Raw genomic sequence first — 22348 nt, 5'->3', positions numbered from 1 at the left:
AAATCGCTCCGCCGCCGCGAACAGAGCGAAAAATTTCCAACATGTTGGTCGCTCGCGGTGACCGTTGCGGAGAGAGCGAACGGCCCTCTATGGTGCAGTTGCTAGGTGCCCGACCAGCGTAGCTGCACCCGAGTTTATCTGCTGCGCACTATTTGATGTGGCTTGCGGTAACTATAGCTGAGCCCTTCGTAATGGGTAAGCTCTGTGGGAGAATACTTGATTGCCACGCAGAGTGGCTGGGTTTTATTTATTTTTTGCATCCAATGGGATTTTTCGCTTACGCCATCGCGTTAAATTCCAGTGATTCCAGTACCACTCGAAAAAGTGCATCTGATGAGCAAGAGCGTCCCACGCGATTTCATGCAGTTATCAACGCATTATTTTTCGAAGCCGGAGAGCAGTTGTACGAGATTGGTTACGGCACACGGCACTTGAAGCAATGCCCCTTCCTTCTGGAGCTCAGTTTTTCAAGGCAGTTGCTTTTAGAGGCTGGTTGGGAGGTCGCTGTCAACACAGCATCTGCAAAACACTGCCTGGTTTCGGAAACTCGCCCCGTAGTGCGCACAGCCATGCAGCTTGTCGTGTGCATTTTTATGACAAACTCGTTATAAGAACAAGAAAAGTTTATTATGTTGCGCTCACAGAGCAACTCTCACATTTGGGCCCGCTGCTATGCACTTCGCACAAAACCAGGAACTGTTCCTATTTCGGCTGGTCAAGGAAACACAGACTTGGTGAAACCAACACAAACATAAGTCGCAAATCACAGATGGGTCCTCTTTTAACAATTCCCGACATTAGTTGCATTTCCACTTCATGGTTTGCTTCTTCACCTTTACCCTTGCCAGAACAGCTGCCCAGCCGTCTTCAGTAAAGTACTGCTGCACGCATCTAAGATCAACGTCCTCGTCGAGGATTGTCTCGGGAATCCTCGATGGGATGGTTTCCACCTAGTCCTCGCCTGTAAAAAGTACTGAATAAGTGTTCTGAACCTGCGATCCGATTGTTCTTAGGTACACCACAATGCTATGAATATGGATAAAGGGAACTCAGAGGACCAAGAACTTTCTGTACATCTCCACATCACTGTAAAACCCTACATTTCTGGGGCTCAATTTTTTTGTGAAATGAACACTCAATATTCTTACAGAATGTAGCTGGAGTAGCAGCCATATAGGTGATATCAGATACCTCCGTACTACATCTTTAACAGTGAGTGATTGAGCTTGCAACAAAATAGGAAATCTAAGGGTAAATGAAGTTAGACCATCGTATCTTATAACTCACCAAGAAGCATTTTTCTCTGCTGAACCTCCCTTTGCAGGCCCTGAGAAACTATGCAACGTAGGATCCGGAGTTCCTTTTCCTTGGGAGGCAGGTGACGAAATGGTTGCAGTTTTGCTGCCGATTTCTGGGGCCCCTGTCGCCGTCGTGGAAGCCCAATGACGGTCTTCTCCGCTCCTTTGGGTCGACCTCGCGGCTTCACCTTGCTGGGCACTTTGAGCTTTCCAAGGCGTTCGAGGATGTTGTCTGAAGGCTCAGTGCTGTTTGCAGAGGGCAAGATATTCTGGAGTAGCTGTCCCTTTTCCATTTTATCGCGAGTCCCGCATGCAGCTGCATTATGGGCACCCTGTACTTTCTCAGACATAATTTTAGTTTCAAGTGGCTCTGTGCCAGCATGACCTGATGAGGCTTGAGGCAGATCTTGTTGATCATCTGACTGCTGCTGATCTGCTGTTTCAAACATCTCGCGATCTTCACCTGACGCAGTTTTGTGTGGCTCTGCATTCTCCTCTTCTGCGGGTTGTCTAACTTGCTCCGGTGAGGAAGGGGATGTGGCCTCTTGACCGCAACACCTCCACAATTTCAATTTCTCGTCCTTGCTCCCATGCCTCAGAAAGTGCCAACAAAACTCTTAGACGGCCCTGGTACCTCTCAACTGTCTCTTCTGCAGCAAGTTGGGCAATGTACTTGCATGTAGGAAATACCTCCCGTTATTTTTCATGCTGCGACATCGGCCTCCTAGGTCTTGTAGCCTGCTCTGAAATGGAGTGTTCAGGTGCACAGCTCTCTTGACAAAGGAAGGCTCTCTGATGCGAGTAATAGTATTCCTCGGACCACCTTTTTAGAAAAAGTGTGTTGTCAAAGAGGCTAATATTCAGAATCCGCCTAACTGCAAACACATGCCGGCATGGCAGCCGCATAGCGTTCCAAAAGGAACAATTGCAGTTCGTTTTTGTTGTTGACGTGTTACCAGACGATGCCTCGAATGTGAACACATCTCCTTCATGGTCACTTGCCATCCGCTTGGCTGACAGGGTAATCTCCTCCCTTACAAGCTTGAAGGCGTAGGGAGTCAATGATTCTTGGTACATGGCTTCTTCAGGGCTGGAAGGTGGTTTGCAGGGTCTTTTGGATATGCTCGTCAGTGCCCTGTGGTCGCGTTCATCGCTCAAAGCATTCAGTACCGTGAAAAGTGAGCACACAAACTCTTCCAGGGAGCTGTTTCTTTATAACGCTTTTCAGTTTTGCATTTAGGCTTTCAATTCTGTTGTTAGTGGTGTTATTGAAGTTTTCCGACATAAACTTGGGTCCGGTATACCACTCATCCTTGATGGGACGCCAGTTTTTGTCATAGTAGGAGCGGATCTCTTTGCAAACGTTTGTGTCAAATTCCTCTTGCAGCCCCTCAAATTTTTCACTAGATCGAGACAAGACCATCTTTTGGAGCAGCGCCAGCGCTTCGTCCCTTTCCTCTGCAGTGATGTTCATCTTGTTGCAGGCAATTTCGCGTCGAAAAGTCTTTAAAGTGTGGAACACACAGATGAGAACCTTTGACTCTGGGAAGCTTTCCTTGAGAAGGTCGCGCTCCAAGAGGTCTTTGTCCGCCATGACGCACTTTATTTTTGTCCAAGATGGGTGCAATTCCTTAAACTTCTCCAACATCCATTTGATACTGGGTGCAGACTCATTCACAAGAATAGCCACACATACAGTCTCTGTATCTCCATTGGAGTCTTCAACGTGCATCACATACACTGGTGTCCGAATTTCAAGGAGCTTGTAGGTGGCGTCGATTCCTAGGAATTCTGGGTAGGCATCCATGTTTGATCGCATGGACTCATTGGACAGCAGGATCCCTTGGAAATTCTCTCCATCAGCAAGGATGTGGTAGTCTGCACCTGTAGAAATAAATTTCATGTCCTAAATCCAGCAGTGTGTTTTATATACAACAAGGAGAGCTACGTCCACAGGACAGTGCACATCTCGCGTAGTAAAGGAAAAATACTTTTTTTTTCTGAGCAAGTTGGTTTATTGTGAAATGTAAAGTAACAGCACAAACAAACAACCCCTTGGTTGTTTGTTTGCACTGTTACCTTACATTTCACACAGTAAGACATCAGTGCATGGTGAGGTCATGCTTAAATTATTTATCCCTGGAAAACTCTCTCTAGAAGTTCACACAATATTAGATTTCTGCAGGCAGTCCATGTTACAATGGGACCCATGATCGGGTGGTACAGTGATACATCAATGCATATGGCTGGTTGTGTCGCAAACAGATGGGATATGGGGAGATTCAGAAGTCTCGTGGTTAAGTAGACTGAATTCCAGACATGACAGCATGGCAATAAACCGATCATTTTTTAGCATTGTGGCCTGCCTTACACTTCAGATGGTATGCTTTCTATTGCGACACAAAACAGACTAACAATAAAGCACACTAGACAGTCCCTTTAAAAACTTGTGCTGAAATGACAGGTGCTTACCATGCTCATTGTGCAGAAGAGCTGCCATCTTCATGAGGTCATTCCTTGTCTGTGGTCTGAGGGAAGAGGCGGTATTGCTCAAGTCTTTGAGCAGGACAAGTTTCCCTGTCTTTTCCTCTATCCTTTTCTTAACCAACTTCTTGTTGGCATGGAAAGCCAAGAGCTCTGTGGCTTCTTCCTTGGCCCCTGGTTCCCTCAATGCTCTGGTTCGTGGCAGGTGGCTGTAGAGTAACTGCAATAAGATAAGGTTTTCATTCATTGTAAAACGTAACTACATATGTAATTCGAGGTTAACTGCATTATATAATGACAAGCTCACAGAGCGAAGGAAGCAAGTGCAGACAACAGTCTGCATATATGGCATCTAGATTCTCAGAACAATCAAGTTCAGTTCAATCTCGCTTTATCATCCTTGTAACTGTGAATCAGCATCAGGGTTGCACAGATGGAGTGGTAGAACGGAAATTGATTGACACCGGCTCAATGAAAATTGGGGCCATCATGTAAGCACGTCAAGCATTTTGTCAAATTTTTATTTTAGTGGTGCATGCTACCATGCCGAACCTCGAAATGTAGATTTGTTTCTGTGAAAAAGCAGAACTGAGCTTCAGTGACAGAGTCGAACAAGTAACAGCAAAAGTAGTGTTTGCTTAATCTAACGGCACAAGGTGAGGGATGAATGACAGTCCATTAAGACTGTCGCACACATGGATTCTTAACTCCATACCTTAGATATCTCATGGTTGTGGTCGTCATTCATTTCAATAACCTCCAGGAAGTTTCCATCGTCAGAGGCCCTGCACTTCACGAAAGCCGGACAGCCAGCTTGAAAGGTGCTGAAAGTGATCGGATGCCACGTGTTCAAGGTCTCTCAATAAACAATCGCGTCTAATTTCATGATGTAACAATGCAACCACGTTGTTGACCACGGTGGGTCGGCAGCACAGAAATAAATACAAAGAAAACAACGACCAGCGCTGGCCTTACCTGGTATCCCTTTCCCCCTTGCTGCGGCTCTTGAAAGACTTGCCCCCTAGATACAGCAGTAATGCACCTGGTACATTCCCCCCCCCCCCCCCCCCCCAAGCCGTTCGTTCAGGAAACGCTTCACTTTGGTTTTTTGCCGCTGTGACAGTCCGACAGTCGCGTTTATAAAACTGCACGAACTTCTCATCGCTGTATTCTTTCACAGCAGCTTCCAGTTCACTGAACGTTGGAAACTTGCCCAACTTTCATTTTTCTGACAGACGCCACACGTGCTGCGGAACGGGAACACTGCGTGACGGTGACTGACGAGACGGGTGTAGCGGGTGTAGCACCATGATAGTGAGGGCTACAAGAACTGAATTGGAATGGATTGATTTGTACAACGTTGCAACCAACAAACCCGAGACTGTAGAAACTTTTTTTCTTTCTTAATAAAGTGCTATAGTAGCTATGTATAAACCAAGCGTGAGTTGGTGGAATATCTAGCTGGCGAGAACGTGTGACGTCCGACGTATCTTTAGACTCCCAGATCCGCGCTTCCGTGGCTCCATGAGGTCAGTTGTGCGATCTGGACATCGACGGATGGACAGCTCGAACTGAAGTATAAGTGCAAGGTAGCGATAAAGCGCGACGGCCGACGTATCTTTAGACTCCCGGTTGCGGGTACAGCCGACGTACCTTCAGCTTTTGGGATTCCGCTACGTCCGACGTACCTTTAGCTTTTGGGATTCGGGTACGTCCGACGTATTTCTAGACTCTCGGTTCCGCGTACGTCGGACGTACCTTTAGCTTTTGAAATTCGGGTACGTCCGACGTACCTTTAGAAACAGCGAAAAAAAAATTAACTCCAGCTCTTGTCAAATGGGTGTCGCAGTGCTACAGTCGACCTACCGAGAAGGCAGCGAGCCCCTACGTAAAAAATGGAGGCCCCCCCCACCCCTGGAACCCCCTGACTTTAAACCCTGCTTAGGCCCTGAACGTGATATGCTCAAGCGGGTAAAACGAACGCCAGTGAGAGCGTCAATGAAACCTTTCTTTTTGGAACTGTACACTGGCAACCTCCCTACCAAGCCATGACTACAGAGCAAAAGTCTCTTTGTAGCATATAGTCGGTTAACTGTCCTATTTTTAGAAAGCCGGAAACCACCGATCACATGTTTTTAGACTATCATGACGCGATATGCCTCTCAGATGTGCGTCAACGAATGTTGAAAAAACACTCCCCTTTGAGCCCCTTTGGGATTCGCTATTTGCCATGTGCGGTAAAATATGAAAGGCCGTGTGACAATGTCTATGCTCACGTGCATGCATATTGTCTGTGGGACAATAACGGACGTCAGACAAGCGCATTTGAAGGTACATCCTGCAAATAGTTACTTCCTGGAAGTGGTGATTTATATGCGAGATGTGTTGAAGGCACTAAGTCAGGGTTCTCAAACACGTAGTCCGCGGCCGTTTTGATAGCGGCCCGCGGCTTCACAAGGGATAAAATGTTTGTGACACTGCTAAATGATACTCCCATTATTTACTCGCATATTGCGATTAATAACGCGTTGTTCGGGTAAGCTACAGAGTCGCGGGTCTGGTCTCAAGCATATTTTTTTCGTGAGGCACCCCATCCGGTCAATGTGTGTTGAAGCATAACCGCGGAACAAAATCTCTATATTTCACAATCGGCGTACAGATTTGGGTCATTCCGGGAGATCAGTATCATTATGTTTCTCCAATCCTGACGCCAATTCCCTTCAGAAGTGATCCATATGTGAGATATGGGGAATGCGTTGTTTCAAATGGCAGCTTTACATGATAAATGTTAGCTTTAGATGACTGGCTTTAGTTCAAAGTGCTGGATGAAGACGTGCGTGTAGCACTGACACCGTACAAAAAGGTGCCGACTGCGTTTTTCTTTTCCTCTTTCTATTCTCTACATAATCGACAAAGTTGACAGCAAAGCGGGAGATGGGGTCGTCGCCGCAGTCGTGGCCGAGTTCAACTTCGCCTGGGGCAACACTTGCCTAACATGGTTGTCTCAACCGGCAGTGTGCCCGGTGGTGTTTAAGGTTTTCTTCGCGAAGTTGTGCTTTCCTGTAGGTTTCTGTCAGCGCGGTTTTCACTTGAGTACTTGAGTGAAGTCAAGCGTAAAAAACTGTACAAGGACCTATGTGATGTGTTTCTACCAGTGCCTTTATATCGGTCCCTTTACAATGTAGGCCATGGGCACACCGTACTAAAGCGCGTAAAGACGATGCTAATACCGCCAGGTGTTAAGAATTTCTTTTTTAAATTACACACCGGTACGCTGACTGTCAAATCATGGATGGCTGAAAAGGGGTTTTATATGCCTTGGGGCACGCATTGCATTATATGCAGAAAGGAGGAGACAATTGAGCATGTATTCCTGGACTGTTGGGATGCTGTCTTTCTTTGGGATGTGCGCTCCAGCGCACAATCAAAAAAGATTTTCCCCTTGATGCACATGGGATCCGCTATTTGCCAATACAAAGTGACGACGGTGCCCCATTCGACCTGATAATGCTCATGGCTCTTCATATAGCATCTGGAAATCCAGAATGGCAGTCAGTCACGTTGATGTAGATGCATGATCGCCTACCCAGTACTTCAAAGAATGCATAAGGGATTTTGTTGAGGAACAAAAGTTACAGGAATTTACTCCAGAGTGGTTGCCACGCGTCGAATTATTATCGACGATGGAAACATTTTAACGCATGTGCGGCCACAACATTTGAGCGGTCGTTTTTAACGATGTTTTTGATTGTGTTGTGTAAATATCTGTAAATATGTATATTGTTTATGTGGGCCAAAGACGGGCAATAAAGAAAAAAAAGCAGTCGTGGCCGAGTGGTTAAGGCGCTGGTCTTGAAAACCATTGGGTTCTTCCCGCGTAGGTTCGAATCCTGCCGACTGCGTTTTTCTTTTATTGTGGTAGCAATTATATGGACAGTCTCAGCTGAATTTTGCCGCCGCCGCCGCCGTCATGCACCGTATATGTATAAGTATGTATATATATATCAAAGTCCCAAAGAAAAAGAATTCAGAAAAATGCTTCCGAAGCGCGGAATCGAACCAGCGACCTATCATTCCGCAGCGCGTGGCGCTAACCACTACGCCGGAAAGCGCAGATCCTTCAGGCAGCTAACGGCGAGCGTTATATACACACCCTTTAACGATGGCAGGACTCAGAGACGGCAGGCGCTTATAAGCGTTTCTTCATTACCAGCGATATGGCGCGAGGAGCGCGTCGGCGAGCTCGCTCGCTTCTTATATTTGCGCAGGGAGAACCTTGCACTTCCGCTGTCTGCTCGAGCGGTTTTCTCGTGGTGAGGGGAAGAGGGATGTTTCAAGCTTTCACCGTGAGGTCAGCGCTCATGTTACGGAGCGTACGAAAGTCACTCGAGCTCAAGGGACGCCGCTAAACAAACAAACAGAAGATGAGCGCGAACTATCAAGTGTCACAGCTCCACAATTGAAGCACGCTAGTTTCCTTCGCTGCTTCGGCCGCCTTTGCAACGGGAGTGCTGTTCAAACTGAGAGTATCCACTGGCGAGCCTCACTTCGTATAGCATTAGTTTCTTGCTATCGCATTCATTGCTTCGCCCTTGCGGCGAAACTGTGACTTTTTCCTCTTTCTCTTCTCGACATAATCGACAAAATTGACAGCAAAACGGGAGACGTCGTCGTCGTCGCCACAGTCGTGGCCGAGTGGTTAAGGCGATGGTCTTGAAAACCATTGAGTTCTTCCCGCGTAGGTTCGAATCCTGCCGACTGCGTTTTTCTTTTCCTCTTTCTCTTCTCGACATAATATACTAAGTTGACAGCAAAGTGGGAGATGGGGGTCGTCGTCGCAGTCGTGGCCGAGTGGTTAAGGCGATGGTCTTGAAAACCATTGGGTTCCTCCCGCGTAGGTTCGAATCCTGCCGACTGCGTTTTTCTTTTCCTCTTTCTCTTCTCGACATATTATACTAAGTTGACAGCAAAGCGGGAGATGGGGTCGTCGTCGCAGTCGTGGCCGAGTGGTTAAGGCGATGGTCCTGAAAACCATTGGGTTCTTCCCGCGTAGGTTCGAATCCTCCCGACTGCGTTTTTCTTTTCCTCTTTCTCTTCTCGACATATTATACTAAGTTGACAGCAAAGCGGGAGATGGGGTCGTCGTCGCAGTCGTGGCCGAGTGGTTAAGGCGATGGTCTTGAAAACCATTGGTTTCTTCCCGCGTAGTTTCGAATCCTGCCGACTGCGTTTTTCTTTTCCTCTTTTTCTTCTCGACATATTATACTAAGTTGACAGCAAAGCGGGAGATGGGGTCGTCGTCGCAGTCGTGTCCGAGTGGTAAAGGCGATGGTCTTGAAAACCATTGGGTTCTTCCCGCGTAGGTTCGAATCCTGCCGACTGCGTTTTTCTTTTCCTCTTTCTCTTCTCGACATATTATACTAAGTTGACAGCAAAGCGGGAGATGGGGTCGTCGTCGCAGTCGTGGCCGAGTATTCTACTTCCGGTCACCGTAGTGTACGGACGTGGGCGGAATGACCTCCGACGATATCGGAGCGGCATCAGCGGCCCAGCAGGGCCGCGGTACCAGGAACATGGACGAATCGTCACAGGAATATCAGATTATTTTGCCCCGGCTGCCATCAGGTGATGTACCTGCATACTGTTTTTTTGCACGCCGATATCAGGGCGCGGCCGTACCGCGCCGAGGATTTCAGGGACGCACTTATTCGTTTGGCTTTGCTCCCCGAGGTGGCTGCCTTGGGGGCGTACCAAATGAATCATGTTTGGGCCATCACATTCAAGAACGCTGAGGTCAAGAAGAAAATGCTTGCTGCTGGTGACATGGCGGTGAAGAACCAGCGCTGTATCGCTATAGACCCAACCCACCAGGATACGAGACTAAAGATTCATTGGCTACTGTATAACGTTCCTGATGACGACGTGCGAGCAGCGTTGGCACCTTATGGCAAGGTTAATGAAATTGTGCGAGAACGCTGGCGCGTGTATGGCTGCACGGACAAAGGTTCATCGACGCGTGCGGTGAGCCTCAAACTAAAACCGGGCCTCACGGTAGACGACCTCCCACATCAGTTACGGATTGCAGGAGACCTCACGCTCGTTGTCGTAGCGGGAAGAGCACCGCTATACCTGCGTTGCCGAGGCACAGGCCATATTAGGAGGGAGTGCCGGGCCCCGCGTTGCGCAGTGTGTCGGCGTTTTGGGCATGACGAGAGCGGGTGTTCGAGGACATACGCAAGTGTAGCCGGGCCCGTGGGGAGCGAAGAACTATCTGAGCACCACATGGACGAGGTCGAGGCAGAAGAGCTCACTGGAGGACGTCGGGAGGAATCAACACCCAGGTTAACGTCCCTTTCTTCACGTCCCCTGAGTGCTGCTTCAACTGGTAGCAAAGACAAAGGACTTGCGAATGAAGCCCAACCTACGAGGAGTACTGAAGGTGCAACGACGCCTGAAACGAAGGAAGAAATGCCAGAAAACATGGACACGTCTAGCACCAACAAGAGGCCAAGGGAGGAGGCGGAAGGGAAGAAGGTGAATGTAATGAAAGCTTCCGAGGAACCGCCGGCTAAGGCGATTAGTGTGTGCCGAAGACCGGCACCTAACGTCCTAAGTGAACGTCGTATAGCCGAGACCCAGCCGCCGACCCAACTCCAACAGCAGCAAGAACAGGCTCAGCAACAGCAGACAGTTCATCAAGTACAGACACAGCAACAGCAACCACTGCCGATAATAATAATAATATCTGGGGTTTAACGTCCCAAAACCACCATATGATTATGAGAGACGCCGTAGTGGAGGGCTCCGGAAATTTCGACCACCTGGGGTTCTTCAACGTGCACCTAAATCTAAGTACACGGGCCTCAAACATTTTCACCTCCACCGAAAATGCAGCCGCCGCGGCCGGGATTTGATCCCGCGACCTTCGGGTCAGCAGTCGAGTGCCATAACCACTAGACCACCGTGGCGGGGCCAACCACTGCCGAAGCAGCAGACTCTTCAGCAGAGACAGACATGTCATCATCAGCAGCAGCAGTTACAACAGCAGCAGATGCCTTCAACGGGGACGGGGTCGCCTTCAAATCAACAGCCCCCGTAAGGCGGGGGTTTGGACCAATAGATACAAGTTATTGACCCGGCATCGTACCTCAACAAATGGAGCACATTAATGACGTGTGCCTTAAGTGCTGCGGGAATGATACGCGGCGCTTTACTTTGACGACCAAAAGAGCGGGGGCCTGTGAGGCTACATGGAACCGTGGACCTGATGGTGATGAAAGAGTACCAGAGGTGAGGATCATGCGCCCGGGATGGCCAGTTATGACCTAATGGCTATTAACGTCGAGACACAATTAAGAGTTGCTACTCTCAACGTTAGGGGCCTTGCTGCTAGACGACGGCAGTATCAATTAAGTCGATTGATGCTTGAGCATGATCTCAATGTTGTTGCCATTCAGGAAACGAAAGTAGAAAGTCAAGATCAGACCGACCGCATGGTCTCTCCATTTAGAGCGAGGTACAATGTGTGTGTGTCTCATGCTGTTGGAATGTCTGCTGGTTGTGCACTACTACTTAGAAATTCTCTTGGTATAGTAGAAGAAACTGTAATTGTGTCTAGTACTGGGAGATTTATAGTATGTGATTTTACATATAATAAGAAAAACTGGCGTGTTGTCTGTGTGTACGCGCCCAACAAAGAGGGTGAACGTAGAGTTTTTTTCGAGAGTCTGAAATCTTTTGTTAGATGCGACAGGACTGTCATTATGCTTGGAGATTTTAATTGTGTTTGTAACCCTCAAGACAGAGTAAAAAAAAACAACTGTAAAACATCAAAGTGCAATGCTACTCAGCACAATTGTACAAGATTGTAATCTTGAAGATGTAGGTGTCGTACTATCTGCAGGGGAGCACTATACACACTTTCACCACGAAAGCCATGCAAGGCTTGACAGAGGCTATGTGTCAATAGACTTAATCTGAATATGTTCTAATTATGAAGTAAAAAGTGTTTCCTTCAGTGACCATAGCTTAGTGATGTTCCCTATAGGGCATAAACAAAAGAAGACGAGCTTTAACTGGGACGTATGGAAATTAAATGATAAAATTTTAAAAGACGAATTGTTTGTAGAAGGTGTACAAGACAGCATTAACAAAATGTTAGCTGAGCCCCAAGTAAGTGCAATCGAAGCCTGGGAGCGATTTAAGGAAATAACAAAGATGAGGGCCATTGAAAGATCGAGTGTGCTCGATCTTTCAATGGCCCTTATCTCATCATCAAGAGAAGGGTTTCTTCGTCCCGTGGTCGATAGAGTGCCTTATCCGCAGAAAACCCGAGACTATCAACCACATTTTTCTTGACTGTTGGGACGCTGTGTTTCTGTGGGACATTTTGCAGCGCACCTTGAAAAAAGGACTTGCCAATCACGCCATACGGTATTAGATTTTTGGCTACGGAAAATCAAGATGGCCCCGCCACGGTGGTCTAGTGGTTATGGCGCTCGACTGCTGACCCGGAGGTCGCGGGATCGAATCCCGGCCGCGGCGGCTGCATTTTCGATGGAGGCGAAAATGTCTGAGGCCCGTGTACTTAGATTTAGGTGCACGTTAAAGAACCCCAGGTGGTCGAAATTTCCGGAGCCCTCCACTACGGCGTCTCTCATAATCATATCGTGGTTTTGGGACGTTAAACCCCAGATATTATTGTTATTATTAAAATCAAGATGGTGTGCCTTATGACATATTTATGTTGCTTGTGCTTCACAGCGTGTGTCGAACAAGAATGGCTGTGCGCCATGTAGATAAAGATGGCCGATCTGCACATGAATATTTCACAGAAAGCATTGTATACATGAGAGATGTGTACAATTCTAGGGACGAACAACCCGAATGGGTGTCGTTATTAGATCAGTTGACTGCAATGAAGCGCTTTGCAACCAGTCGCGGCCAGGCTGGTGTTTTAGACTGGTTACGAAGTGCTTGTAAATTTCTGTAATGTGCAAAGGTGGCAATAAAGAAAAAAAAGCAGTCGTGGCCGAATGGTTAAGGCGATGGTCTTGAAAACCACTGAGTTCTTCCCGCGTAGGTTCGACTCCTGCCGACTGCGTTTTTCTTTTCCTCTTTCTCTTCTCGACATATTATACTAAGTTGACAGCAAAGCGGGAGACGGGGTCGTCGTCGCAGTCGTGGCCGAGTGGTTAAGGCGATGGTCTTGAAAACCATTGGGTTCTTCCCGCGTAGGTTCGAATCCTGCCGACTGCGTTTTTCTTTTCCTCTTTCTCTTCTCGACATAATACACTAAGTTGACAGCATAGCGGGAGATGCGGTCGTCGCCGCAGTCGTGGCCGACGATTCCACTTCCGGGCACGACAGTGAACGGACGTGCTATGATGTGTTCCCGTGTAGGGGTGGTTTCAGCGGCTCGTGTGGGCCGCGGTATCACGTGTACCGAAAAGCCAGGCGAAGATTTCCAGGTTGTTCTGCCTCATTTGCCTTCAGGTGATTCTGTTTTGCACACGGCGTTTTTGCATGGCAATTTAAAAGCCAGACCGTATCGAGTGGAGCATGTCTGAGATCGTATCGAGTGGAGCACGTTCAAGGATGATGAAGGCAAAAAGAAGATATTGGCGGCGGAGTCATTCGACGTCAAGGACCCGCTGTATGGTGATTGACCCCCGTGACCGTGGTGTGCGGCTAAAGCTATACTGGCTGCTTCATGGCGTGCCGGACGAAGATGTGCGAGTTGCCTTGTCGCCTTTCGGAAAAGTAACCGAAATAAGCAGAGACAAGTGGAAGGTCCAGGGTTGCAGTGACAAAGGTTCAACCACCCGCTCGGTTACAATGAAACTGCATGTGGGCGTTACTGTGGACGACCTGCCACACCAACTGCGTGTTGCGGAAGACATGGCGCTCGTCGTCATTCCTGGCAGAGCACCGCTCTGCCTCCGATGCCGTGGCATCGGGCACATTCGACGGGACTGCCGCGTGCCGCGTTGTGGGGTTTGTCGTCGCTATGGCCACGATGACTCTCACTGCGTGCGGTCATACGCCAGCATTACAGGGCCAAGCCGAACGGACGAAGTGTCTGAGCACTTGATGGACGCCGCGGACGCCGAAGAGGCGAGCAGGGAAGACGACAATGTGGAAACGCCTGTAACGCCCCTTGAACTTTGTTCAGGAGCCGCACAGGAAGGGACCAGTGAAGGCGATAAGCCCCGTGTTGCGCCAGGAACGAAGGCAGAGAATAAAGCAGGAGACGACGAGGCGAAAGCCGCGAGCAAGTCATCGGCAGCTGCGCGAGAGGTCAGCCCGGGAGCAACGGACGTCGAGATGACCGCGGCAGGAGGCATCGCTTCAAAGCGGGCTCGTGAAGCACCTGACAGCACTGGAAACGTGGGCACGTCAGGCACCGGAGAACCTCCAAAAAAGACAGCGACTGGTCGGCGGCCTACCTTGAAACCAGGGCTGGGCAAAGATACTTTAAAATTGTATCGCGATACGATACAAGATACTCAGGCAAGAAGTATTGGAGATACAGATACAAGATACTGCCGCAATAATTGTATCCGATACGATACTCGGGAATTGTATCTTAAGATACTTCGATACATTATCAAATTTGTTATTATAGATCCATATAATGTAGCAGCAAACGTCTATATGCATGAAAATGTCTGCTTGAAAATTTCTTAACTCTGAACTATTTTGTTTCATTTGAATGAAATGTCTGTTAGTATCTCAAAAGTTCTGCCCTTCTTGCTCAAAGTACATTAGTTTCCTTCTCCAAAACAACTTATTGCGGTTTGTTTTAGCTTCTTCACAGGACAACTCTTTATACACTTCACTGACAGTGGTTCTTGCTTGCCATTTTTGCAATTGGTGGGAGTCGCTGCTCAGCTTGCCGACCAATTAGCGGGTTGCCATATAATCACAATAAATTCAATAACGGGCCTTTGCACGACGGCGCAAATACCGGTGTGGACTTTTACCTTGTCCGTAAAAGACAGTTTGCGCAATACCGTATATCCGGACAGGTGTACATCAGCAATAACGCTGGTAGCAACATTTTATTTTTGAGGGGGGGGGGGGGCATGGAGTATTCTAAGGGTTTGAGACCTTTTGCTAGCGGCCCGGCCCGCACACATGACCGTCTTCGTGCCATTTGTTTTCATTTTCTTAATAAGTATGTTCGTGAGCTACACAAACATGACTGGTTTTAAGCATTCCTTTCGTTAGGAACGGTGGTCACCATGTGCTGAAACATAACCGTGGAACAAAAACTCTATATTTCAGAATCCACGTCCAGATTTCACTTGTTGCGTACATCGGTGTCGATGTTTCTCGAATCTTGACTCCAAATACCCTTCAGAAACGACCTACGAGATATGGGAAAGACCGCCTTTCAAATGGCGACATCATTTTGTTCAAGCTCTCACAGAACCCCGATCTCACCATCTTCACTGTCCCGGCCCTTTGGAACTAAATTTCGCGACTGCGGCCCGCTGGCTATAAGCTGAGTTTGAGACCCCTGGTGTATGCGTAGATGACGTAAAACTGCAATGAATTTTCATATTCTACTTATCCGCTGGTGTAAAGGATTCTTTGTTGATATACTGACTAACGTGCAATTTTTAGCAATTTTTCTTCAACGAGAGAACATGTGCAACACAGAAACGTCTCAGAAGTCTTTGTATAGTTGCACAAAGCGTCGTGGGACACTGCCGCTATTCGCGCTATTGCCGCTTATAGCTCCCATTACGTGGCGATTAGTGATACAAAAAATATTTAAGAAGGCCTAAAACAGGAAAACAAATATAAGTAAAATAGAGAGGTGGTTCTGTATCAACCATTCAGATTGTAGGGTTTTGCGGCTGCATCTAGCCCTGAACCCTTAAGAGATGAGGCCGAGACCCGAAGAGACACATATTTACTGGTCCAAGCCTCGACCGCAACTGCCCGCTGCCAGCGGCTGCCGCGTGACACGAGCGCACACGCGATCGTCGTCGTCTTCTACGCGCTCACAGCCGCCAAGCGCCCCCATAACATTGAATGAGTGCAGAAACACAATACAGACGGCGCCTTTATTAGCTATGAGCATGAAGTATCGTCAACTTACCTGTTGAGACAATAGAAAATTCAGTGCCTATGGAAAATTGCCTGAAACGGCTCGTTGGGACGCTCACGAGTAAAACGGAGCACTCAGTAAAACAAGGTTTCTTGAATACCCTTCCTAACATTTTTAAGATGGCTGCTAATACTTTCCATTGTTATAATGCAAACTCAATTTCGCTATTTTCCTAAGCGGTAAGCAGAATGTTTTGTACTGTATACTCAAGGCACGCCCATATAACTATATATTTGTTTTCAAAATCGCCTTGGCAACGTGAAAATGTGTAAGCAGTAGTACAAATAAAGCAGACAGTAAGAAGAATAAAGCAGAGATCTTATTTCGGTAGCGCGTTACAAAAGACATACTTCAGTGAGCAGACCGACAAACAGTACAGAGACCTAGGTAATGCATGGGATGCAAAATGACAGCTAAGAAAGCACCTGTGCTAATAATCAACTTATGATTTCATAAATTCTTTGAATAAATGTAACAGGAATTGAAAAATACGGTACGCCAAGATATTTTCTGTTAGGTAAACGCTTGCTCTATTAGATCTAGTATCAGTATCGGTGGTGCCAAAGTTGTTAGAATCTTATTTGCATATAAGTTAATTCATTGCATGCAGTCAAACTTACATCCACGAGATTCTTCAAATCGCTGATATGTAAAATCCACGAAACGCAAAGCAACCCCATTCTCACACGCATCACATTTCGTTATGAATCGAGACACAGGGGAATATTCATTAACGACACTGTAGTGCTACAGCTCAACATATAGGCGCCGCACGCTGTGGAGTACGCGGCGCAGGACAGTGACTAAGAGAAAGTGTCGCGGCATCGGCGTAACCAAAAAGAAAAAAAAAACAATCGAGAAAAACAAAAGGTACGTGGGCTCGGCGTACACGTCCGCGCGCTTGTCTTTCTCATATTCTGTCCTCACCGGATGACTCTGGCGTAAAAATAAAATATCGTCACTGCCCTTAGACTTATTAAGATGTCTTAGTGGCACCAGCACCAGCTTGAGAAGCGGAGCTTGGCCAGCGATTATTGTTTCGCACGGTTGTGTTGCGATAGAAGTATCTTGTATCTTAAGATACACGATACATTATCGAATGTATCGGAAATACAGATACAGATACTCGTTTTTCGAGACGTATCGCGATACAGATACAAGATACCCATAGAGTATCTAAGATAGTATCTAAGATACATGTATCTTCGATACTGCCCAGCACTGCTTGAAACCAAGGCCAAACCTGCCGCCTGACCGTGGTGAGACCTCAACGCCGCCTCCGCCTTAGCGGAGGAGACGTTCCAGAGGAGCACAAGTACCCACTGCTGCGACGTGAGTAGGACACCCGGCCAAGCAACCATCATGAAATGGCGACTAACTTTAAAACTAGCATGCGCGTTGCGACGTTGAATGCAAGGGGACTGTGTTCACATAGCAGGCAATGCCAGATTAGTCGCATTCTTTTGGAAAAGGACGTAGACCTTTTGGCTGTACAAGAAACTAAAATGGAAAGTGAAGAACAAACGGAGCAAATGGTTCAAGTTTTTCGCCCTAGGTACAGTGTATGCGTTTGCGCGTATGCAGCGTATGCGATCATTGTATGGTCACGGTTAATATTGGCGAAAAACGAAAGGCTGCGACGTTTAATTGGTTTCTACGGAAATTTAATGAAAAGCTACTGCAAGATGAAGTATTTGTCACGAAAACCAAAGAATGTCTTACAAATGCCCTTCGTTTAGAAACCAACAACTTCATGTCGGTGTGGGAGCAGTTTAAGTGTGACGTAAAGATGGTTGCCATCGAAAGAGCCTGTGTATTACGTCGCAAGGAAAGGCAACAAGAGAAGCAGTTACAGAGTGAGCTGGACTACATGTTAAGCGTAGAAAACAAAGCGCCGGGAAAGTTCAAAAAAGAAATAAAGGAGGTGAAAGCAAAGCTCGATTTCATCGACGAAGATAAGTACCGCGGAGCAATGATAAGAGCACGCACTGAACGATTGTGGATGGGCGAAACGCCCACTAAGCCAGTGCTCAGTGAAGAAAAGAAACATGCAGCAAACAAAAAGATAACTGAAATACGGTATCGCAATCACACTACCCGTGACCGTGAAGAGATAAATCTTGCGTTTGAGTTTTACACGGAACTTCTCAGCAATAAAATTAACGACCCCAAGCGCTTCAAAGAGGACTTTCTGGCCCTTATGCCAAGATTGGAAGACTCTGAGAGGGAGTTAATAGAAGCAGAAATTACGGTGGCGGAAATTGAAGCAGCTATAGACGGTCTAAGTAACGGCAAGTCACCGGGGCCGGACGGCCTGGGTGCTGCCATATACAAACATTTTAAGACAGAAGTGGCAGTAGCATTACATCGAGTTATCACAGAATGCTATGAGAAGAAACAGGCACCTCACTCATTTAGGACTGCTCACGTAGTATTGATACCCAAAACTGATGATCCTGCAAAGTTAATTTCAGTAGAGTCCTATCGGCCCATTAGTCTGACCAACACCGACTATAAAATATACATGAAGGTGTTAGCTACACGGCTCCAAAGTGTTATCACGTCCCTAGTCGGCCCACATCAGACATGTGGTATTAAAGGCAGAACCATCTTCACGAACATACACATAGCCAGAAGTATCCTGGAATGCTGTGACGCAATGCATGACCGCGTGGCCATGATTCAGCTAGATCTGCATAAAGCGTTTGACAAAGTTGTACATGAAGTTTTGTTTTTATTGCTGGAGCATGTGAATGTTGGATCTGTTATTACCGAAGGTGTTAAAATGGTGTACCATGAGTGTACGGCTATGTTAGTAATCAATAAAGAATTTACTGCTTCTATTCCAGTGTGCTCGAGCGTGAAACAAGGATGTGCTCTGTCGCCTCTCCTTTTCGCGCTATACTTGGAGCCATTTTGCTTACGTATGCTTGCAACCCCTAGTGTAAGAGGGTATTCGTTTTTGAGTAGTGAAACCAGAATATTAGCCTATGCTGACGATATTGCCGTGTTCTGCACTGACAAAGAAAGTGTGCAAGAAGTTGTAAGAATAGCTACAGATTTCTGCGCAACGACCGGTAGTGCAATCAGTTGGCCAAAGTGCCTTGGCTTTTGGCATGGTAATTGGCAGAGCACACCTGAGGTTTATTGTAATATGAATTGGAAAATCACGCCGGGAAAGTACCTTGGCGTTCCTTTAGATCATTACCGGAATGCTACGGAGTACTGGTCCGAGGAAAACAAACGCATCAAAAATTGTACCGACAAGTAGGGTGGCCGCAATTTCTCGATGTTTGCAAGAGCGTCTGTTCGCAATATATTTTTGATTGCCAAAGTTTTTTATGTTTTGCAAGTGTTAACCATGACCCGAACTTCGGTTCAGAAAATGCACCGAGTATTCGCGACCTTTATATGGGGATCGCAGTGGGAGCGCACGAGCCGGTGCAATTTATTTCATAAGGTGAAAAATGGTGGCCTAGGGCTATTGCATCTGTTCCTTAAACAGCTGGTGAGCAGATTCGTTTTTGTTCGGGATCAAACTGATATTTTTTTTAGAACTGTGATCCAAGCGCGATTGCAGAATCCCCTACCCGATTTTGTTGTGTCGTCCTTTTCTTTTGAAGCTGGACCGCTGAGTCCTTATTTGCGTGAGGTTGTTTCGTCTACACGCCTGCTCAAGGAAAGATTTTCTTATGAATACTTGTCTGATGTCACCAAAAAGAAACTGTATCGTGATCTTCGGGATGTGTTTTTGCCAGTACCATTATATCGAGCTCCGTACAGGCTGGGTCCTGAGTGAGATGTGTTAAAGCGTGTTAAAAGAATGCCGGTAAGGACCCTCAGTGAAAACTTTCTTTTTTCAGGTGCATACCGGCACTCTCCCTGTATTGCCATGGTCAGGGGCGTAGCCACGTTAGGGCACACCCGGGCCCGTGCCCCCCCCCCCCCCCCCCCGAAATTTTTTTTTTTGCCATAGCATACAGAGCAGAAAATGACACTCGACCACATCTGCCTGCTCGTCCCCACTACAGATCAAGGAGGTGCCCCCCCCCCGAAAGAAATTTCTGCCTACGCCCCTGGCCATGGTTACAAAGTAAAGGGCTCTTTGTATCCTGGTCAGTGAACTGTTTAATATGCGGGAAACCAGAAACGATAGAGCATATTTTCCTCGATTGCCACGATGCTGTATTCTTGTGGGATGTGCTACAACGGACACTAAAAAAAGAATTACCTATTAGCGCTTTCGGTATTCGCTTTCTTCCATGTGCAGGTACAGGGGAAGTGCCGAGTGACATGCTAATGTTGCTTTGCATGCATAGCGTATGGAAGACAAGAATGGATATCCGACATGCTCATATAGAGGCTCACTCAGCAAGGGACTATTTTGTTGAGAGTATGTTGTACACACGAGACTTGTTCAATGCACAGCCTGAACCTCCAGAGTGGCTACCTGTACTTGATCAATTGGCTTCTGTGAAGCCTTTTTAAAGCATACGCGCTGGCTAAGCTACGAGGGTGGTCTGAAAAATTCTCGGCCTCAATAAGAATCACGCGAGCGAGAAGTTATAGCACTCATGTGCACGTTCATACAAGTCTCTGCAAGTCTCAGATGAAACGTCATCTAGTGCCGATTAGCAGTTTGGCTTTGACAGTCGATCACAGTGGGTGTAGTGTGAAGCACCGGAAGGCATGGAGAAGCTTGAGTACCGTGCAGTGATAAAGTTCTCTGTAAAGGAAGGATTATCTCCGAATGAAATTCACCTAAGGTTCGTTAAAGTTTACAAGCAAGATTCACCTTCATACTCCACAGTCAAGAAATGGGCTGCTGAGTTTAAGCGGGGGAGAGAGAGCATTGAAGATGACCCGCGCGAAGGGCGCCCAAAAAGTGCAACAACTCCTGAATTGATTGACCGTGTGCACGATATGGTTTTGGAAGACAGGAGAGTGAAGCTGCGTGAAATTGCCGAGGCTGTTGGCATCTCAGTAGAATGTGTATGTCACATTTTGCATAACGAACAACACATGAAAAAGCTATGTGCAAGGTGGGTGCCGCGCATCCTTACTCCTGAGCAAAAACGCAACCGCATGACGATGTCACAGCGTGCTTTGGAGCTGTTATAACAAAACTCCAGCGGACTTTTTGCGCAGATTAACAACAATGGATGAAACTTGGATTCACCATTACACACCGGAATCGAAACAACAATCAAAGCAGTGGACTGAAGCAGGGTCCTCTGCACCAAAGAAAGCCAAGTCAGTTCCCTCCGCAGGAAAGGTGATGGCCTCTGTTTTTTGGGACGCTAAAGGCATTCTGCTAGTGGATTATCTTGAAAAGGCTAAAACCATAGCTGGGGAGTATTCTGACCTTTTGACTCAATTGAATCAGAAAATTCGTGAGGAAAGACCAGGTTCGCAGAAGAAGAAAATCATCTTTCATCAGGACAATGCACCGGTGCACAAAAGACATCTCGCAATGGCTAAACATTATGATTTGAAGTACGAATTGTTGGAGCACCTACCCTATTCTCCTGACTTGGCCCCGTCGGACTACCACCTGTTCCAAAAACTCAAAATCTTTCTAAGTGGGTAACGTTTTTCATCAAATGAAGAAGCGATTGCTGCTGTGGATGAGTACTTTTCAGGACTTCCACAAAGTCATTTTAAGGACGGAATCCTGGCTCTGGAATATCGATGGACCAAGTGTGTAGAGTTGAGAGGAGACAATGTTGAAAAATAAAAATAATTTTGAAGGTCCAAAACGCTTTTTTCTACATCAGGCCGAGAACTTTTCAGACCACCCTCGTAAGCTAGTGTTTTTATAAAATGTATATATTCTGTATGTGATCATTTTGGTTGTGGTTGTAAAAAGCAACAAAGAAAAAAACCACGGTTGATCCCTCCGTCATAGGAATCGGAATAACACGAAAGTAAAGCGTGCCCTTACAGAAGCAACTGAATGCTTAGTGTACACTGCACAATGTATTTGATGTCTGGCAGCTAATGGCACCGTTTAATGTGTATGCGCCCACTTTGATGATTGGTGGTACATCTCCATTCCGACGACTAACGTCCATGTTAAATGATTAAACAAACCCTTGTGGTAGCTGTAGTAGTTAACGGTGAAAGCGTAATCAGAGAACGAGGTGTGATAGCCAGAAGAGCGTCGCATATTGGACACAAAACTTGGTCACCATCCCGCGGCATGTTAAAATGTGATTGAACACCACGGCCGGACTAGAGGGAAACGCAAAGCGCGTCGTGCCGCCCCGGTAGCCCGGCCCCGATTTTTCTCGGGGCGAGCGCTGGGCGAGCGCGTGAGCATGGAACGCGGTGTTACCAGTGGGTGTTACAGCCAGGTGAGGCAGGCACGCGTCGCAGAGCTATTTTTGGTTTGGATTAGCGTGATGCTATGAGGGAGGCGGACGCTTTTACAACGCTTGGGCAA

General features: G+C 47.1%; 2 protein-coding genes, 1 long non-coding RNA gene, 8 other non-coding genes and 1 pseudogene across 11 annotated transcripts; 9 read left to right on the top strand and 3 right to left on the bottom strand.

Moving 5' to 3' along the window:
* Positions 1 to 554: 554 nt before the first annotated feature.
* LOC125758306 (uncharacterized) lies at positions 555 to 1591 on the bottom strand. Its single transcript, XM_049415354.1, has 3 exons — positions 1288 to 1591; positions 1149 to 1204; positions 555 to 950 (listed from the first exon to the last, which is right to left on the bottom strand). Exons 1-3 carry the CDS (start codon positions 1589 to 1591, stop codon positions 798 to 800), a joined length of 513 nt encoding a protein of 170 aa, XP_049271311.1. The 3' UTR covers positions 555 to 797.
* Positions 1592 to 1676: 85 nt separating this feature from the next.
* Positions 1677 to 4817, bottom strand: LOC119391452 (zinc finger SWIM domain-containing protein 3-like). The gene is made up of 4 exons (XM_049414378.1): positions 4758 to 4817; positions 4498 to 4606; positions 3771 to 4002; positions 1677 to 3182 (listed from the first exon to the last, which is right to left on the bottom strand). The coding sequence occupies exons 2-4, from the start codon at positions 4528 to 4530 to the stop codon at positions 2446 to 2448; spliced, it is 1002 nt and encodes a 333-aa protein (XP_049270335.1). The 5' UTR covers positions 4531 to 4606; positions 4758 to 4817; the 3' UTR covers positions 1677 to 2445.
* A 574-nt stretch (positions 4818 to 5391) lies between these two features.
* On the bottom strand, positions 5392 to 5587 carry LOC125757988 (uncharacterized). Its single transcript, XR_007415626.1, has 2 exons — positions 5471 to 5587; positions 5392 to 5435 (listed from the first exon to the last, which is right to left on the bottom strand). It is a non-coding gene; the product is annotated as an uncharacterized LOC125757988 (long non-coding RNA).
* A 2015-nt stretch (positions 5588 to 7602) lies between these two features.
* On the top strand, positions 7603 to 7684 carry Trnas-uga (transfer RNA serine (anticodon UGA)). Its single transcript has one exon. It is a non-coding gene; the product is annotated as a tRNA-Ser (tRNA).
* Positions 7685 to 8463: 779 nt separating this feature from the next.
* Positions 8464 to 8545, top strand: Trnas-uga (transfer RNA serine (anticodon UGA)). The gene has a single exon. It is a non-coding gene; the product is annotated as a tRNA-Ser (tRNA).
* A 74-nt stretch (positions 8546 to 8619) lies between these two features.
* Positions 8620 to 8701, top strand: Trnas-uga (transfer RNA serine (anticodon UGA)). The gene has a single exon. It is a non-coding gene; the product is annotated as a tRNA-Ser (tRNA).
* A 73-nt stretch (positions 8702 to 8774) lies between these two features.
* On the top strand, positions 8775 to 8856 carry Trnas-uga (transfer RNA serine (anticodon UGA)). Its single transcript has one exon. It is a non-coding gene; the product is annotated as a tRNA-Ser (tRNA).
* Positions 8857 to 8929: 73 nt separating this feature from the next.
* On the top strand, positions 8930 to 9011 carry Trnas-uga (transfer RNA serine (anticodon UGA)). Its single transcript has one exon. It is a non-coding gene; the product is annotated as a tRNA-Ser (tRNA).
* Positions 9012 to 9084: 73 nt separating this feature from the next.
* Trnas-uga (transfer RNA serine (anticodon UGA)) lies at positions 9085 to 9166 on the top strand. The gene has a single exon. It is a non-coding gene; the product is annotated as a tRNA-Ser (tRNA).
* A 100-nt stretch (positions 9167 to 9266) lies between these two features.
* On the top strand, positions 9267 to 14112 carry LOC125758279 (uncharacterized; annotated as a pseudogene).
* Trnas-uga (transfer RNA serine (anticodon UGA)) lies at positions 12804 to 12885 on the top strand. Its single transcript has one exon. It is a non-coding gene; the product is annotated as a tRNA-Ser (tRNA).
* On the top strand, positions 12959 to 13040 carry Trnas-uga (transfer RNA serine (anticodon UGA)). The gene has a single exon. It is a non-coding gene; the product is annotated as a tRNA-Ser (tRNA).
* Positions 14113 to 22348: the final 8236 nt, after the last annotated feature.

Source organism: Rhipicephalus sanguineus, chromosome 1 (assembly GCF_013339695.2).
Source record: "Rhipicephalus sanguineus isolate Rsan-2018 chromosome 1, BIME_Rsan_1.4, whole genome shotgun sequence".
Lineage (NCBI taxonomy): Eukaryota > Metazoa > Arthropoda > Arachnida > Ixodida > Ixodidae > Rhipicephalus > Rhipicephalus sanguineus.
Note: the sequence above shows the minus strand (reverse complement) of the source record. Positions and strands in the feature narration are given on the sequence as shown.

Excerpts from the sequence above, each read along its gene's own strand:
- LOC125758306 (XM_049415354.1), bottom strand. The coding sequence starts at position 1,591 with ATGGAAAAGGGACAGCTACTCCAGAATATCTTGCCCTCTGCAAACAGC. Across the intron at positions 1,205-1,287 it reads GCAGAGAAAAATGCTTCTTG|ATGTAGTACGGAGGTATCTG; the intron begins GTGAGTTATAAG and ends TCACTGTTAAAG. Across the intron at positions 951-1,148 it reads TGCTACTCCAGCTACATTCT|GTGGAAACCATCCCATCGAG; the intron begins GTAAGAATATTG and ends GGCGAGGACTAG.
- LOC119391452 (XM_049414378.1), bottom strand. The coding sequence starts at position 4,530 with ATGAATGACGACCACAACCATGAGATATCTAAG. Across the intron at positions 4,003-4,497 it reads ACAACCATGAGATATCTAAG|TTACTCTACAGCCACCTGCC; the intron begins GTATGGAGTTAA and ends ATCTTATTGCAG. Across the intron at positions 3,183-3,770 it reads TCTTCTGCACAATGAGCATG|GTGCAGACTACCACATCCTT; the intron begins GTAAGCACCTGT and ends TTATTTCTACAG.